This window comes from Lepidothrix coronata, unplaced genomic scaffold (genome assembly GCF_001604755.1).
Source record: "Lepidothrix coronata isolate B3197 unplaced genomic scaffold, Lepidothrix_coronata-1.0 Scaffold75, whole genome shotgun sequence".
Taxonomy (NCBI): domain Eukaryota; kingdom Metazoa; phylum Chordata; class Aves; order Passeriformes; family Pipridae; genus Lepidothrix; species Lepidothrix coronata.
Window position 1 is genome coordinate 2,922,802 of NW_016690255.1, and position 20,073 is coordinate 2,942,874.

The 20,073-nt window shown below is 36.5% G+C and overlaps 1 protein-coding gene across 2 annotated transcripts in view; it reads right to left on the reverse strand.

The window, feature by feature from the left end:
* DOK6 (docking protein 6) overlaps positions 1 to 20,073 on the reverse strand; it is a 245,601-nt gene that overhangs the window by 141,250 nt on the left and 84,278 nt on the right. For both annotated transcript variants that reach the window (XM_017819431.1, XM_017819430.1), the window contains one exon: positions 10,241 to 10,348. In XM_017819431.1, coding sequence (XP_017674920.1) covers positions 10,241 to 10,348 — 108 coding nt within the window. The remainder of the gene's footprint in view (positions 1 to 10,240; positions 10,349 to 20,073) is intronic.

Consider the following 20,073-nt stretch of genomic DNA (forward strand, 5'->3'; position numbering starts at 1 on the left):
TGCTCTTCGTATTTCAGAACTGGTCACTCCTGGGCAATGTCTGAGAAGTGCACACCTCCCTGCTGCTGGAACAAATGAGGTAGTATCATCAGAGAGCAATTTGCTTGGGTGCCAAAGACTGAACAATCCCTCCTTGCTTTCTGTTAATGTGCACCAGTCCTGCTGCAAGACTGTCTTTGCCCCAGGTATAATGGAGCAGAAGAGGGAGACTATGTCCATGCTCTTTACTTCCTTGTTCACCTCTCTCTCATTGTAAGGATTTTTATTTCTGCACCAGTCTCCTTGGTTTTGTGCAGTCAACTAAAATAGATTTATTACCTCTAGTAATATACACTTCAAAATTTTTGCATTCCATTCTTCGCTTTAGCATTTCTCATATCAATTCTTTGAACAGCCTGCTTTCTATCAACCTTGATGTTTCCCACAGATATCCAGTGGATAAGGTCTCTCACAAAGTAGTAGAACATTTATTTCTTTATTTTTCTCCCTTGCTCTATTTGGTCTATTTCTTCTCTAAGTTTTAATTTAACGATTTTCCTTTCCCTGTTACCAAGTGCCAGAGGATATACATACAGAGAATGGCTCCATGATCTCATCTCAAACACCTGCCCCTGTACTAGTCTACAGAAATGACAAGTAGTTATTACAGTGAATGTCAGGCTTTAGGTCTGAAAGAACTGGAGGAAACATATTTCATTACTCAAGAGAGAAAATTATCTGAATTTCCATCATATTTGAAGCTTTACAGATTACATGTGACATTTTAGCTGTCAAAGTCAGAAGTGTTTCAAAAAAATACACACAAAACACAGGTTTGCAAGGCTTTAAACTTTGCCAAAACATGGCTAGATTTTCATGGCAAAAGCTGAATATACATAACTGAGACACTGTGTTCTCTGCTGTAAAGCAACAACACAAGAGCAGTTTAAAGAAGAGTTCTCTTGAGACTGTTTTAAGGGACGCTAGGAAGATTAAGTATATTTTTTCCATCATTAAAAATAGCTGAAGCATACTCAGGAGAGGACAAGACCAGTTTGACACAATACATGCGGCTCAGGAATATATCAAGAGCTAGTAGCAACTTTAATTCATGGTTCACAGAAAAGTCTGTGTTGGATGGAACTCCTGGTCCACCTTGAAAGCAGGGTCTTTGATGAGGTTGCCAGGGCCTTTCTAAACTAGGCCTTCAAGATTTCGAACAAGGAAATACTGACCTCTCTGCTTAGTCTGTTCTGAATTTTAGTTGTTCTCATGGCTATTTTTTTTTTATTCTTTATATCAAGGTAATTTCCCCTGAAGTAACCTCTTCCCATTGCCACTTTTCTTCTGGGCATCCTTGAGAAGAGAACACCTCAGTCACCTTATCAAAACTGGAAGCCTGCTATTAGTTGCCCCCAAGCCTTCTCTCTTTGCTAGTGCAAACCTTCCTTCAGTCTTTGCTTCAGTCTCAGTTCCTTCAGTCTTTCCTCAAGTTCTCCAACCTCCAGATTCCTTACTGGCACTCTTTTTTTATCCCTGTCTTGAATGGAGCAGTGAGGGGACCAGAATTAGGCACAATACTACAGGTATGGCTTAATAAGCACTCAGTAGAGAGAAGCCTTCCAGGTCGAGCATCCTCGCTCTGCTGCCCGTAATCCTCCTGAGGCAATCCAGGACAGTGTTTGCCTTCATTGCTGCCGCACAGCTGGCTCAGCTCAGCCCACTGGCCTCGGGGCCTTCTCAGAAGAGTTGCACTCCAGCCATTCAGTTCCCAGTCTCTTTTACTGCTTTGGTTATCAGGTCTCAGGTGCAGGACTTCATGTTTAGTTTTGTAGAGATTACGGAGCCTCCATGCCTGGAGATATTCAAAGCCCAGTTGACATGGCCAAGAACAGTGTGATCTGACTGATGCTGCTTTGAGCAGGGGATTGAACTACATGGGCTCCAGAGGTTTGTTCTATGCATGAATGGCATTTTGGAAGTTTTACATTGTAATTGTTTTTTCTCCTCCTGCTGAAATGTTTAAACATTCCTCCTCTGTCCAATATTAGTTTTTTCCAAGAAAAAGTTTCAGTCTTCCAGCTTGTGTTAATAACATAATGGGAATACAGGCTTTATTTAAATAGGTGATTTGTAAGGGCAAGAGCGTCCCTTTTGCTGCCAAACTGTACACACACTCAACTACTAGTATGAATTTACTGTAATAAAGTGTACATGGATCTTCATATAAGAATCACCACCAATAGGTCTTGGTGTTGCTTTGTGTTACAAGTAGAGATTATTTTTCACACTTTTATTTCCCTCCTTGATACTTAGATTCAGCCACTGATGCCACTGTTGAGGAGTTTAATGTCACCCATTGACATTGCTTCTTTATTTACCCTGTGAATTGACTCTTCAAATTAATACATTGTGACTCCAAGGTTTAGACAGATGAATGGAGTCCTATATAGGAAGGGACTATTTATGCATTTTAGATACATGTTTGTAGCAGCTCAAAATCACGTCAGCATGCTCAACTAGATTTCTTCATTACATTGCTAAGGAAAGAAGATGATATTGTCTTAATACAATCTTTGTTGAAAAAAGATTTTGTTTTATTAGTTTGCATGCTGCCCTTTGATGTGCTCAGAATCTATTAACAGCTTTATTACTAGCACAGCTCCAATTATTCCTGCAGTTTGCTTTCTGGTGCATAGAATGCTTGCTTTGAACAACTGTGTTGATCAAATACTTCTATATTTTAAGAGGGATCTGATAATTACTGCAAATCTTTTTGTTTGGTGTACAGAACTGAGTAATTTAATTAACAGTTATTCATTTAAATAGCGTTCATTTTAATATCATCAGTTGAGTAATAGCAGCCTACGAAAGCAATGTCCTTCATAACCTTCTCATACCAACCAGATGATTCTACTAGAAGACATTACTCGAAAGTGCTGTAAACAAATATTTGAAGAGAATTATGTGTCAAAATGGGGGAAAATAAGAACATAGTTTTTAGGAAAATTTAGTTATCTCTTCTTTGGAAGACTTGGCAAATAAGGGTGTAAAAACCACAAAAAGTATATCTGGGCACCTCTTTAAGCATCAAAGAGCAAAGACTTACAAAAAATAACTGTCAAATTCTTGATTATTTGCAGATAAAAGCTTGCAAAATATTACTCAAAACTAACATAGTCACACACACATTCACTGGGTTCCTAAGAAAATGTTACTTTGAGATCACTATTATCACATTTTCTGAAAGAAATTCTGTGGAAAAAAAATGACCATACTGTTGCCTTAAGGTTTTTTGTTGTTGTTTGGGTTTTTTTTATTTTATTTTTGATTTTTAATTTTTAGAAGTAGTTATGTAGATTTTAGAAGCAGTTGCATTTAATCCCTCACCCTTTAGCACAGTAGTTACACATACACCCAACCCTCTTACCCCATTCCATATTCCCCATATCAAGTTCCCCTAATTTCCAGTAGCATATTTAGTCTTCTTTTCAAGGTAGGCCTTCATTTTAAGAACATCTGCTCCCTGGCATGGACCACCAGATATCACCCAGAACTTTGGACAAGCTCCAAGGATAGTGTGCCCTGAAGAAGAGGAAGATGATGAGAGAAAGGTCCCAAAACAACCCCAGACTCAATTCCAGAGGGGCAGGTCAGGGGTGGAACGGGGCAAAGGCCAGGGGGTGGACAAATCAGGGATTGGATGGACATTATTATAAAATTGTAACACTGGGTCGGGGGGCAGGGCGTCACCATCGTAACCCCAATGACTGAGAGGCATCATTAAAACCTTCCCTTACCTTCTCTCCAAATTAAGTTGCCCTGGAGTTTTTTTCTCCCTGAATTTTCTTTAGGCAACAATTCTTTTAAAGAAGGACCATAGGGGGAACAGAGGGAAAGGAGAAAGTGTTCAAAGATTGGGATGATTTTCAAAGCAAAAATTCAAAATTTGTGAATGTGACCAGATCTTCATAAGGTATTCCTATTCATGCTTTGTAGAATATGAATTTTTGAGTGAATTTAATCAGATGAGAAAGTAAAGACTTACTGAGGAACTACAGATCAACAAACAAATAATAGAAGCATAATGGTCAACAGAGCAAAATCAGACAGGTTTGAAATTGAGATTTTGAAAAACAGACAGCATAACAATTATACCAAGGGAAAAAAAAAAGCACAGAAGGGGAATTCAAATAATATTCAAATTTGAATGCAAATCAAGTGTTACAATATATCGTATCACAAAAAGCACATCAATCAAGCCTAACAATTACATTTTGACGGATGGTTATCCAACTTCCTTTTTGAGAATGCCTGTGCATCTAAGAAGCCATGCAATATCATAAGTAATAATAGTAGCATGCCAGATTATAGATGCCCATAAGGAGCCTTGCACAACTTCTGATTTGTAGTGAACATGAGCAACACAAGAGTCTGAAATACCCCGCAATAAAACAGGACTCTTGGACAAACCTACAGTAAACGGTAGGCCAGTTCACATTTTTTTAGTAACTAGAAGTGTTACTTACGCAATTTGGCAGTGTCTAGAGTACACGAAGGAAAAGAACAAATCAGAACAACCCAAAGGTAACTAAATGGAAACCATGGGAGGGAAGTTCTTATAAGGATTATGGTAATGTTACCATATATAAAGATTTTTATTTTTCATTTCAGAGTTGTAATTACATTTGAGAATTGTATGAGCTAGTATGTAGATGACTGTGGCAAAATTTAGTTGTTTTCAAAGGAATCTGGAATTCACTTATCCTGAATAAACACCTTGTGATTTAAGATCATCTCAATTACAGACTAGGAACTGTGCTGTAGAAGAATGAATATCTTATTGTTCCTGAATATAGTGTTTTTAAACATAAATATAACCTATCCCCTCCTTCCTCTTACCAAACAGGACTATGAACGTACAACAGAAACTATGGATGTGTGCTTGTGCACACATGCACAGGAGTCATAATGCCAAGACTTGTTCAAGAAACTGCTGTAGCTGATATAAGAACTTGCCATAAATCACTGGGATTGCATTCCACAAGTTTCTTCAGGACAATCAGGCAGGGAAAGAAAATTGTAAGGTATCTCCCACTGTGTGGCCCTGGTCACAAATATAATTCAGTGAATTACAGTTAAAAGGGTACTGCTATTCTTTTTCTTGATTACTATCTATTTTTGTGGACCCATTATATAACACGTGCTTAACACCATCTGTCTCATATATATTTTTGACTATCAGAAGTCATTACTAAAATGTGCAATTTATTTCATTTTGCATTTGCAGATTTATATAAAGCTCATCATAATCGAACGAAATGACAGGAAAAACTATTAAATAACATAAATCTGAAAACCTTATCCTACTTAAATCTTGGTAACTTAAAACCTTAGATATAGCTGTTGTTTACACAATCTTAACAGAACAATCTCACATATTGGGGGGATTAAGTCAGTAGGTCTTGAACTCTATATTAGACATCAGCTATTTACAGATTCAAACTCCTCTTGCCCCAAGATAGCTATATCTTGTCAGGAACAGACCCAACTCACAAGACCTTTGCTTCAAGTAAAGGTTATTTAACTTATAAGTGAAAAAGAAGCATGCATGAATGGAATTGGAAATTTTACAAGGAATGGAAGAATCCTTGTCTCTTGATTCTCATTCTGGTATTTATGGACTACCATTACTAATTCAGCTATGTCATCATTAAGTTCCATTTGGGCTCTTGAGTAACAATGTTCTCCTTGTAGCTGGGCCTAAAGTATCTATGATCAAGTTTATGACACACAGACATCTCTGCAGAATCCTCCCTTGCATAACTACACTAGAACATGTCACTTTTCTCTACAGTAAACCCCAATGCAAAAGTGCTTATTTCTATTCTCTTTTTTGCACATTTTCTTCATACTCTTGGGTCTCTGGCAAGCTTTTTGCCCCTCATGGTTCAGAATCTGTATTTATAACCAGTCTTTATTCTGGTTAGTTGCTCTTCAAACTTTACTTTGCCCTTTCTAATTCCGCTTTAACAATTCATTGGTCAACTGTGTAATGTTTTTCCTGGTTCACTTGGATGCACTTCAGGTTTTATGCTTATTACTAGTAACCTTCATGTTGTTACTTAACCACTTTTACCTCCTGTAATGCTCCTGCAAACCTCTCCTAATGGGTAACAGGCACTGGTACTGCCTGATCAATATGTCTCCAAAGCCTGAAAGAATTTCACTTTTTACATACCTTATATCTTCTATTACAGAAATAGGCAAGCTTGTTATATATGACCTCTTTTAAGCTGGTAAAGCTGTGGTGTCTGTTTTTGGCCCTTTCTGATAGTGTAGAAACAGATATCAAGAACTTACCCACCCCTGGGAGGGGTACAGAGCTACTGCCATTTTATGCCCCTTTTGGAGGGAGCACTGGGAGTTAACACAGATGTTCTGCACAACCTCTACAATGAATGTGCAAGGGAAAACAGTACAGCTGAGCAATAACTTACCTGAGCAAGAGAGTAATGATATACATTTACAGTAATGAGAAGTTTTAATTTGATACCAGAAACTGGAGTGAACAGATGAGGTCACATTTTGGTTAATGAATGTAATATGCACTGCTGCTGTCAGGAGGCACTTGTCTAGGACTAATGTCATTACTGTTATTTATAATAAGAAAATTACTAGTTAAAAAAACAACAGGGAAGCAATGCACAACAGCAATTTACAGAAATTGTAGAATAACAAATAAACCCATATATAAACTGGATAGTGGCTGAGGGGGAGGGAGTCTACTTTCTAAAGATGCCAGCTTATTTACTCATTAATGAATATTTCTTTAGCATATGTATACCAGAAAGTCTTTATTTTTAATTCTCTTAGCTTTATGCTACCAGTTCCTGTTTTTTCCTTTGTTTAGCCCCTTCTGTAACTCACATTGCCCAGTACACAAGTTTATTACCTAAGTATAGCAGATGTATAATCATCTAGGTAAAATACTTTAAAGAGGAATTTCATTGACCCTCATTTCAAGCTCAAACATAGTGGAGATCTTGATGGATATCTTTTATTGAGGTACTGCTTGTGATCCTGGATACTGATTTGAAAGCAGATAAATCAAAGATACTAATTTTTGTTGTTTCCGCTTGAGATGTAACATTTTCTTCTATAATTCTGCATGAGAGCTAAAAAAATTGCACAATACAATACAATCTCTGTGCTACTTCTAGACCTTCCTCCAGTGTAACCCAGACTGATCTGAAAGTCTGAAGGACATAACTTCCTAGACAATCACAGTGGACAATAACAGTCCCATGCCATAGTACCCACTTTCTTCTACTAGTTACAAAGAGACTGTACAAGAAAAAAGGATCTCAGGTTTGATATATATAGTCTTATATGAATATTAGAGTGTGAGCAGTGCCTCTTGCCCCTTTAAGCATGTTGTCCTTTCATAAGGATTCAGGCTTGCAACTTATATTTTAATATCTCTTAAAACACCAGCTTTCCTTTCCTCAATATTTAATAATTATTCTCCATTGATTCTCAGAGTTCAGATTTAATCTTAAACTTGTATACTATATGCTTTCCTTATATTTTGTGAGTGAATAAAGAAATGGAGAATTTCAAAACAGGGCTAACAGTTTGCACTGGCTAGAAATAAATATGCATTTTGAACAACTTCAAAATATAACAAACCACTAAACAGCTCTAGAAAAGAAAGAGAATCAGAGCATTTTCATCCAATACCAGGAATCGAATAATTATACTTGATCCTACAGCGACCTACACTGTTCCATCAATAGTTACACTTGACGACTATTCACAAGTCATGCACATCAATTTCACCACTATTTCATTTATTGGAGTGGAGGCAACTGAGGAGAATAATCGCTATAAAATAATAAAATATCCTTGAAAAAAAAATCAAGCCAAATAATAAGATTCAGGATTTCTATTTTTGAATATATACCTTCAGAAATTATTTCATGGCTTTATTTGAAAAATGGGTACAATCCAAGCGAATATATAGAATTCCTCTTTCTCTACAGCCAGAAGCCCATTATCCTTTTAAATAGGAAAGAGTATTCATTTCTTTCTCATCCCACTCATTTTGCTCAAGAAACGGAATAAGAAGGAAAAAAGGGATGAAAAAGAGTAACACCCCTGCTTTCCATTTTGCAGGTGGCCGTTCTTCCATCAATACTACAACATTCATCTGCATCTGTATCTCTGGTTATTTCCTTAGCTTCTCAAACGATTCTTGTATTTCATATTATTTTTCTAAAATGACAACAGTTGACAAGCAACATGGAAAGTCTGAGTCCCTTTTAAAATAAAGTATGCTATAGGCATAACATGCTCAAAAAAGAACTAAGAAAAAATAACTTCCCCCAAAGGCTTCTACAAAAGCTGTGGCCACGTTGGAAGCCCACGTTGGAGCAGGCTCCAGGCCTGTGGGCCCATGGAGAGAGGAGCTTATGCTGCGGATGTTGGCAGGACTTGTGATTCCATGGGGTACCCACGCTGGAGCAGACTGTTCCTGAATGACTGCACCCCATGGGAGGGACACATGCCACAGCAGTTCATGCAGAACTGCAGCCTGTGGGAAGGACTCACTCTGGAGTAGTTTGTGGAGGACTGTATCCCATGCGAGGGACCCCATGCTGGAGCAGGGGAAGGGTATGAAGAGTCCTCTCCCTGAGGAGAAAGGAACAGTAGAGACAATGTGTGATGGACTGATGGCAGCTTCCATTCCCCATTCCCCTGTGCTACTTAGAGTGGGGAGGAGGGAGAGAAAACCATGCATCAAGTTGAGCTCAGGAAGAAGGGAGGGGTGGGGGAAAGGTATTTTTAAGATTTGATTTTATTTCTCTTTACCCTACTCTGATTTGATTAGTAATAAATTAAATTATTTCCCTGAGTTGAGTGTGCCTGTGATGGTAACTGGAGACTGATCTCTCCCTGTTCTTATTTTGACCCATGAGCCTTTCACTATATTTTCTCTCCCCTGTCTAACCAAGGAGAGGAGTGACAGAGCAGCTTTCATGGTCACCTGGCATCTAGCCAGGGTGAATCCACCATAGCTATAAACTCAAATCATCCAATTAATCCTTTTAAAGACCTATCATTGTTACATTTTGAAAGCAAAAGTTTGTTGTTGTTTTTTTTTTTAATTTATGTTGAGGGGCAGAATCACTTTTGCCCTCCTCCAAACAGGGAACAAACACTGACATTGTGGTACATTAGTGAAAGTGCCGATAGTCTAGTACTTGTCAGTCTTAAACCCAGATAGCAACTGAATGTAAGAAGTTGGATTTTTGTCAAAATGAAATTACCAGGGCTCTTTTTCTTACAAATATTCACAGGATAATTTCCTGGAATTTATTAGATATACATTTTTCATTTAGAGATACCATATGGCTACTAGAACTTAAAGGCTAATTTGTAGTTTTATGATGAAAACATCAGATTTGCCTTCAAGAGATCTGGGCTTACATCCACACTTTTTCACTGTTTGCTGTGTGGCCCCTGGTTGAGTCTTCTTTGTGTTTCAACTTGACAGTTTTAATGTAATATCTAACATTGACATGACATAAGCTAAAGATGAATTGATAGAAGACGATAGTACAAGCACCAAGCCCTGCCCTATTTTAGGATTAACTAACGTGAAGTCTACTGACAGACTTTGGGGGGGGAGGCTGATAACATACTTTACAAGACAGAAAGAAGAACCCATGCTCAAATATCTTGTTTCCCATCACAGAAGTGCAGGTGACAGAGAAAGCAGGGAGTATCTCACTCAGTGAATCCCATCTTCTTACTGCTAAAAATTCTTGTTGTTGACAGACCCTGTAAATCTCGAAGAGTTCTCAGAAAAACCTTATGTATTCAATGAGTGTCACCATTACAACTGAGGCATTTAGCATTTTCAGAATTTGTTCAATACTTAGTTAATAAATATCTATTCAACATTTGAATAGGCACACAATTTTACACATTCACGAACTGCTAATGTTTAAATAAAAAACCCCACATTATTCTGTCACTTCACACACACTGAGGGTTTTGTGCTCATCTGGGAAAAAACAGTGTGATATCTCACCTGCATCACTGAGACTTAGAGACATTTTACCGTGCTTTTATTGTCAGGATTAGGTTTTCAACAAGACTCACTGTATTGTTTGCAAGGTAGACATACCAAGACCACACTCTTCCCAAAGATGAGTGGTAAACAGGCAATGCTTCAGTTCATGACACGACTTACCTTGTGAAAGTTCCTGAAATATGCTGCCTTCTCATCCGGAAATTTTTCTAATCTCCTGGGCCCTTTACTGGAAGCCTTCTTGAAAACCAACCAACAACGCCTGAAAATCTGCAAACAAAATTAATGGTTTCTATTAGTTTTTTCTTTAAAGGTGGACAGTAACATAAATGCATTCAGTTACATAACTGACTTAGGAAGATATTTTAAAATGACAAAGTCTGGAAAATTCTGAGAACATCAACAATTTCTATACAAGTATACCCAATCTGTCTTTTTATACTTTTTGATTGTCAGTCATTTGTAGACCTTTTTGCTTCAATTTCTTTCACGAATGCCAAATTTGACAATTCCTGAGATGTAAGTAAATCCATGAACTTCGAGTATGAAAGGAATTGTAAGACTGTCTTTAGAGAAAGTACTTTCAGAAATCACTTCACACATTTCTGTCTTTCACATTTGTCTGTGCTCTATTTCTATGACAGTAGTGATACCATTGAGAAACACTTGTTGCAGCTTTTAACAGAACACAGTAATCAGCAGTCGGCATTGCCTTGTGTACCCAGAAAAGAAAACACAAGGTTGAAGCAAGCACTAATGTGACCATTATTGGACAACACATCTAGTTCTCTCAGTTCAATGACAAACTTTCTAAGGAAAAACTATGTGGATTATTAAACATTGAGATCATGTAGTGAAAAATAAAATCCTTCAGAAAGTACAAGGCAAAATAGTATTATCCTCTCAATTTAATGAGAAATGCACTCGATTTTGCTTTAAAAGCATTTTTAAACAACAAGGGTACTTTATTATAGACTACCTACCAAGCATTCTCACTGTATTGCTGTAACCAGAATTTTAAAATAAGAATTGAATTATCATATAATCATACATTTGCAGTTCAAAGAGAAGCTGATTAATGATAATCCTCTAGACTATATTATGCAAGTAAGAGATTAGATATTAATCTAGTTTTATAATCTATGACAGCAGTTTACTTCATTATCCTATTCAGTACTGGTACAGCTCTATAAACAATACCATACAGAATTTTATGTTATTAATTCAAGGATATATTGGGAAAAAAAAACATGAACAAAATGATTCCACTGGCTATATGTGAAAAGCCTTATTTTTGTATAAATTCTACAGAATTTAATGACACAGCACAAGAAAAACGGTACTATTTAATTTGAATCAACCACATCTCTCATTACCAAAAAAAAAGAATTAAAAATATCAAGGAAGTATGAGCAGAGAGTTTTCCCCTCAACGTGATACTGTTTAAATTGAGTATATGCAGCAAAAATATAGTGTCATTAAAATAATTAAGCTTAATTAACCATGTTATGATATAATAATACTGACACTACACTGTTGCCATTATCTCAGATGAATGTTATCAGTCAAAATAAGTGTTTTCTTTAAAAAAAATACCATTGGACTACAGTATCAATACATTTAATTATGAAGACTTTTGGAAGAAAGCACAGCATTTAATTAAATCCTCTGCAAGCATACAGCTTACAAAGCATACAACTCCTAGGCTTTTTCAACTAAGGTTGTAAAGTGTCAACTGTACAATTGTACTTCCTGTCTCAGAAATTACTTCACCTAACCTGGGGAAAAGCAAAGACAATATCATATTTCCTGAAAAAAATGACATTACACTGTGAGACATCACAAACCATCTTTATTAGATAGTACTTTCTTTGAATAACATCAAGGCAGTGTTACAACTTGACTTCACCAAAGCTACAGCAGTGGTCCCACAGTTATTTCTTGATTAAACAGTATTAACTACACAATGCTATAGGGTGAAAAGCTGCACACACAGGTATAGAATACTCGCACTATCTAGACCTTACTAAAAGCAACAGCACCAACTGTCCAAAGCGGACATATTTATTAATTTAATAAAAGTGTCACTTTTAATAACACTCCTGGCTCTTCTGGAAAGAGCCAGGAGTTTTATTAAAAAAACATCTTCTGGATGTTTTTTTTAGTCTATGTGTATTTTCGGTTCATCTGTCTTACTCTGAGGAGAAAGTTCTTTTTCAAGGTAAAACCCACTCTCTTCATTTCATTTTCTTGATTTTCTTATTTTCATTATCTGCCCTTAATTGTTTACAGTCTTCAAAAAATTCTCTTTAGAAAATACAGAACAACCCAAGGCCAGATCATCGCTGATGGTGGGTTTTAGCACAGCCATGGAATCCTCATTTTACAGATTACCTGAATTTTGGACAGCTGGTGATAATGTAACAGACATTTTATGTTAATTAACTGAAATTTTTGTAAGGTTGGTAGGAGTTGGTTTTGGTTTTTTAAAATATATATACACATATACGGCAGAGTCATATTTCGTTTTAATGCAAAGTACGTTAGATCCAGTACACTAGAAATATCCCTAAAAAAAGGCAAAGTAGACATCACAGTTGAGGAGTCAGATTTCTCTCTGTGAGGATGAGAACATTTTCTGGATAAAGGGTCATCTAGTGCATACTCTAAAGCATTTCCTTCAGTGACAAACGAGAAGGTTATCCTGAATGACAGTTTCAGGCTTTTTTTCAGTGGAAATCAATTCAGGACAGCGTGAAAGTGAGTTTGAGGGTTTGCAGCTAAGCTGATGAAATTCTAGAGGAAGAACCTCATTAATGGGTGCTGCAAAGTCTCTGTGGAATTCTAGGGCTTGATGCTCGTTATCTTTAAGGATGCTCCTTACCAGTCCTTTCCCCAAATTTCAGAACTGGGACATAGACTGCAGGAATGAACAGTCTTTGCTTTTAAAGAACACTAAATTGAGAGTTCCATGAGTCTGTCCTTTAAACTGTTATGGTTTCAATTTATTGGCATCTGTTTTTTCCAGACCTTTAGGAAGAGAAGAAATCTGAAGAATGGAATGGCTTAAAGAAGACTCCTGATACAGTATGTGCATACACCAAGGTACATCCTTGAATCTGGATTTTACATTTTTAACCTAATTTTAAAGCTGGTTTAAACATATAGAGTTCCACTGCATTTCAGCAGCCTTTTACTTCATTATACCAACAGAAAGTTTGTATTTCAGTGTTTGAAAAAGCATTAGCATATGAATTTACCTATAAATATGAATAAATAGGTGCAGATGCAAGCAAACAGCAAACAAACATTTGCCTTTCATAAGGCACCTCATTGTTATACAAAAGCCTACTCAATTATTCACGAACTGTGAGATAGTCTTTTATCCCTGGCCTACTTTAGGATGCCATTGGCTGTAATCAAAACTTCTGAAAGACTTCTAAAGTCCTCAGATAATTGGGGTAGCCATCGTGAGAGAAATCAGCATCAGTCCTTAAACAACAGAGGGAATGAGAACCAGTCACAGTGTTGCCTCCATAATACTTAGATATTTCCTGTGAGATTTAAGTGTCTGNTCCACATATGCATAGTTGAAGAAATGCATTTGATCACTTTATCAGGTTTACATACTTGGATGAGCACTCACTGCTGAACGAATATGATTTTAAAATTTTGTATCGAGGGTAAACAATACAAATGGCACCCTATGCCATTGCTTTTTTTACTGCAGACATTCAGAAAGACAGCATTAAGTACACATTATTTTTAGGTTTTCTTTTATTACTGTGTCAATTAGAAGGACCAAAACTTGTTCATTACAAACTTAAGAAGGATTCTACTGAAATTATCTGCTGAGCCCTAGGCATAGCAGAACTTCTTTAAAAAAAAACCCTTCCTCTCTGAATTCTACAAGATGAGCAAAGCAGAATAAAATATTCCTCTAGATCTCATTACCTTCTATGCAATTATGTATCAGTAAACCATGGCAGTAACCCAGCACACTTGTGGTCTAGTGAGAACTGATTCAGTTGCCCATTGCAATAACATATGGGAATGATACTCATTACAATGTACAAGCTTGCAGGGGACAGTAGTCTCTATTCCTCAGGATGGACCCTGAATAGGCTCATCCCGTTAGTGAGAGAAAAGGATTCCAGACCTGGAATTATATAGCCTTACCACCCCCTAAATGATTTCTGAAATCTTTCCAGTCAGAAATTTGATTCCCATTTCTATTAATCTTCAGAGATCCTTTCTTTTATATTTTACTCAAAATGCTGTAAAAGATCAATTAATATAAAATCTCTGCATAATCTTCTTTTTGTACTTTTTCTTCTGCTTAATTCAGCACTCATCTCACCTTTCCAGCATGATCATATTTTTTAATATTCTTGACTAATTTATGCAAAATTTTGGCCTCTGAATGGACCATTACATTTCATGGTCATATCATACAGTTATGTTTTATTTTTGCCATGGTTGTTCATAATAAATCCATTAAAATACATATTACAGGAAATTCACTGGCCACTTTTTTTTTTTAAAAAAAAAGAAAAACTTTTTACTTTTTCTAAAATAATTTTAAATAATTGGTTTACAGTGGAAATCTTTTGTATGATTATCCATTTTCCCACAGATTTCTAAAGCCTCTTCCTAGTCATTTACAATAGATGCTTTTCAGTTTAACATTTTTTTTATCCACAGCTGTAGCTAATAAAGCTTTGCCAGTCATTACTAATATTTAGAGAAGGGATTTTTATTGACTAGTCTCTACACATTACTCCAGAAATTTCCCTTAACACTCAAAAAACCCAATAGAAAACCAGAAACAAAAAAAATAACCCCTCATCCATTTTTTTTTTAAATAATGCCAAAAAAGAAAGTTAAAACACTATAAGCCTTTTTTCCAAACCACTTAAAATGCTCTGAAATTTCCCTGCCTCTATTCAAAAGACAGGACAAATGACAGCTTTCTTAGGTATACTGGAAAACCATCTAATTTTCTGCCACTAGCTGTAGAAACATCTGTCTCTTGAGAGAAGCAGCAATGAGTCAGCTCTTAATTACTAACAGAAACCACCACTGACCAGGACAGGCACTGAAGCATCACTCATGGGGCTTTTTGCTAGCATAACCCATCAAATTGTTCTCCCAGGGAGACAACTACATAATAATATTCAGTCCTGCATTTACATCTCATTATCTGCAGGAAAGGCTTGTTGATTTCTCCTCCCTGACTTGCCATGTGCAGTGTTCTCCTGTTAGACAAGACACCTGCATGGTATGCATTAAAAACACTAAAATATGAATATGTTCAAATTTACCTCGATAGTTATCTTCATTAAAAATGGATATTGTTTTTAATGGGGTATGTGAGAGAAATGCAGTATGTCGTGAGCTAGAAAAAAATCTATTCAGAACTTAAAAATGTGGCACTCACAGTAAGAAAAATAAAAATAGTTGTCACAGTAAAGTCATATTTAACCATTGTTTTGACACCCACCACTTTTTTATTTTTCTGTGCATATTTGGCTAAGGGAGTAGAGACAAGGGGTGACACCTTACTGATTCAGTGAAACTACACTTGTCATGCATTCAAGTAAAATTTAAGAGAAACTGAAAAGCAGTTATTGTCTGTAAAAAGGCCCAGGAGGAAAATGGGAAGACAAAACCATCCATACCTCAGCTGAAGAGCAAGTTACAGGATCTAAGCTATTGCTGAGTAAAGTCAACAAAAAACATCCCAAACCACAAACCAAAATACCTCATGGTTGCAATCCACATGCTTAGTGCTACCAAGGCTTTGCACTAAGAATGCAAAAGTAAGTACTGTTGCAAGAAGGCTTGCCATCCCTCCTGCACTTAGGTTTCTGGGCATCACTGAAATTAAGTTGCCCCAGAAACTGTTTTCCCTATCTTGAACAGGACTGATCTCACTGTCTACTTTTTGGAAATGCAGTTCCCACTGCACTAATTGGGTGCATTTCAGGTGGCAAATTTGTATTCGTATGAAGAAGTAAGAGAAGCGGAACACTGCTGCACAGCACTGAGCTCCTGAATTAGCGCAGAGGGTGCAGAATGGCAGGGAATTGAGGCCAGCTCCCGCTCCTTTATCACACTGCTGGGAACTCCCATCTCCCAGCAGCAGAGCAGATACTCCACAGTCATCTGACATCCACCCCTCAAACAGGAGAGGCAAAAATAACCCACAGCCCTGCTCATGAGCAAGAGGTTACTTGCTTCTGTCAGCAGCTCTGGGTTGTGGGACCAAGACTTTACCACAAGATACGATAAGCCTTGGGAGCTTTTCCTTTTTTTCAATTGATTCTAACTCTCCACCTGCTCTTGGCTATTTCAACACATTTTCTTCAAACATTACCAAACTATCTACCACAAAGCAACCACATTTAAAGCAAAGCTGTTTAAACTGTAAAGTCAGGATTAAAATACCCACGAATATATTCCAAAAAGATCACTAGTAAGTTCTTTAATAAGAAATGCAGTCTCAAAGTTTGTTATGAAGAATATTCAACAGGGAAATATTCCTCATATATGATAACCTTGTATGTATCCTCTAGCTTAATTTCATCATCCATTAGCAAGGTTAAGTTTTAGTTTACTGAGCTTGTAACATGACCTTCTGCAACAATACAATTAGGCCTTAGATCATTTTAGTGTCACAATTCGAATCCTAAAATTTCTGATAGCATTTTTTATTATTGCAAATCTGCTGCCATTTAAAGTTAGGAATTGAAGAAATGCAGAAACATCTGCTACAAACTGTTTCATCTAAGATTAGATCATTCCTTGTGGGCTTGATTGTAGTCTGAGAATTAGGATGGTTAGAGAGAGATGATTAGGGACAATTCACCCAGTTATAGTATACACACGTCATCTTTCTGCTGCCATAACATGCCATTATAGATTCATATAGATGCCTATAATATACTATAATTTATGGTGCTATAGTCACAGTCTATAGATGTAGCCCATAAAAGGATTTATTTTATTATTAGAGATTTATGTGAAATCAAAATACACCATAGCAATTTTCCAACTATTCCTCTATCAGCTAACCTACTCTGTGTATAAACACTTTAGTTATGGAATCTGAAGTCTTTTTTTTCTGTGTTTAAAAGAGAGTGGAGCATACATATCTGAACAGATCTGCATGTTGTATTCGTGTGAAAAGTGTTATAGAACTTTATCAATCCTTAAGCACCCACAGCTTAAAAACTCACCACCGTTAATTTGCTTTGAAGTACCAGCAGGGCAATTCAAGGACAGAAGGACAGCCTGCACAACTAACACACTCCAACTTCATAGTAGCTTGCAGATCAGCAGAATTTATAACTTACATTTGAATTGATCTTATGGTTATTTAAAAAAATCAGTTCAAGTAGCCATTTCTTTCTGCTTCTGCATTTCTGACTCAGTTTTGGTCAACTAACTAACTGTAGTGGTTCTTTTGGAGGAAGAACATGTTTGCTTCATGTCTGCCCTCAGAGTTGATGACAAAAAGCCCTTAAAGCCAGAACAAAAATTTGGTTTCAACAGTTTTAGCATGCATCTAGCAGAAAAATCCCAGATCTTGCAATACTTTTAAAGAAATTATTATGCTCAAGAAACCTCAGGCATTTCACTGAGCTTAAGCTGAATGTGCAGCATCTTCTTAGGAGCAATTATGTAGCCAAGTTCGTATTTCCTTCTACAGGTACTTTTCTAAATGTAATCAGAAAAAAATACCAACAGAGAAAGTTATAGTTTCACAAAACTTTAATATTAAATTTGAGTAACTTCTCAAACTGAACTGGAGTAACTACCTTACTTAACTCATCTGAAGCTTTTTTAGTGGAAATACCAGATTTCCCCCCCCATTTTTTACTAAATTTTACTTTATTTAGTTACAATTACACAGTCCACTTGAATATGATAAACCACAAAGAATGGTTTGATATTCTGTAATATCATCATTTAATGTATCTACAAGGGAACCGAATGCTGAGAAACAGACAGTTATTGAGATAGATTTCTTATTTACATCTCTAGAAAACAAAATTCAGACCTTCACACACAATCTGAAATAAGACCCTGAAAACATGGTATCTGTCTGCTCAGATACTTAATACTTTATGTTAGGAAAGCAGGGATTTGTGAAAGCAAGTGTTAGAAAAATCAAAACCATGCAACTGAATACCTTAAAATGCAGCAGAGCTTCAGAACAAAACAGTAATCACAAACCTCTACTCTATACTACTGAGGGACAAAAACTCAAATAATTTTTACAGCTTCAATTTAGAGGGTTACAAGCTCGAATTTATCTTCAGAATCCAAAATTATTCCCCAGGTTTACGTCAGCTAGTATTCTAACATATCATACAATCACAGAATAGTTTGGGTTGGAAGAGGCCATTAAAGATCATCTAGTTACAACCCCCATCCTCAGCCCATGAGCAGGGATACCTCTGACCAGACCAGGTTTCTCAAAGCCCCCTCCAACCTGGCCTTGAACACTTCCACAATTGGATATCCACAACTTTTCTGTTCCATTGCCTCATCATCCTCACAGTAAAGAATTTCTTCCTAATATCCAATCTAAACCTACTTTTTTTTTTTTTCAGTTGAAGCCATTTCCCCCTTGTCCTATCACTAAATGCCCTTGTAAAAAGTCCTTCTTCATCTCTCTCGAAGGCCCTCTTTAGATATTGCAAAGTGCTCTAAGATCCCTCCAGAGCCTTCTCTACTCCAGGCTAAACCACCTCAATCCACTCAGCCAGTCTTCATAGGAGGATATAGTGCTCCAGTCCTCTGATCATCTATCTTTATTTTTGTCTGCATTATCAATCAGAAATGCACCTCAGCAGAAGAATCACAGTCCTCAGGATGCTGTTGTTTTGACTGATAAATAAGTGGAAACTTTGCTTTGCATGGGATTTAATATAGCTGAGCACAGCACTAAGTCTAAAGCACTTTCTGCAAAGAAAAAACAACAAGAGCTGACTGGTAAGTGCCACTGTCTATTTATGTAGGTGTACAATTTTTAACAGCAATCGATCCTCAAAGTAGAATAAGGAAAGTTAGAGTCTTTTATTCTTCAACGCATTTTGTCATTTCAGCATATATTTAGAAAACCTTGCAAATCCAGCCACATGGATATATATGGGTGAAAGCTCACTGTAATCTATAAGCGACTCTATTAAATACCTGGTCAAAGCCTCTGGTACACATGCATGCATGAAGTGTATGCAATATGTTTATATTGTGAGACTAAACAATATATAAATGACAATGAAGAAGAAAAGCTCTTCAAATATACTCTGATGCATTGTACTGCAGAAGAGGTACAGATTTTCAAAATGACATTTATCCATGACATATCATATCAATCATATCATATCATCATATCATATCATATCATAATCATAATCGTATCACATCATATCATATCATAATCATAATCATATCACATCATCATATCATATCATTCAATAAACCTCTGAAGTATCAGACTGTATGAATCAATCATGTTGGTTTCCTACAAATCAAATACAACCTTTTTTATGTAGTTAAATATTCTGCTTTGACTCCCCTTCAAGTACTGTGACATGTCCACTAGATTTTATGGAGAAATTCATCTTTGTAAAAAATAAGGTGTTCTGCAAAATTAAGCCTGCAGTAGAGTTCAAGGAGGACAATACAAATAGTAATGTTCAAGAGGATGTCTAATATCAGTGATGATTTTTCTGAAATTTGATCACCTGCATTACTGTAACCTATAGGTTAAATCTCCTCCTGCCAAATAGATTTTAACAGTTTTAGTAGATGCTAGCGTGCCCCCAAAGACCTTCATTACTTCTTACTTTTAACTTAACTGAAGGGGAGGAAGACGAACTCACATCTCGTGGTAAGAGGAAATAGTTAAAAGTGTTAGCAAGAATCGTCTGCAGCAGAAATTAAATGGATACAAAAATGGAATAATTCGGTGAAATTTTCTG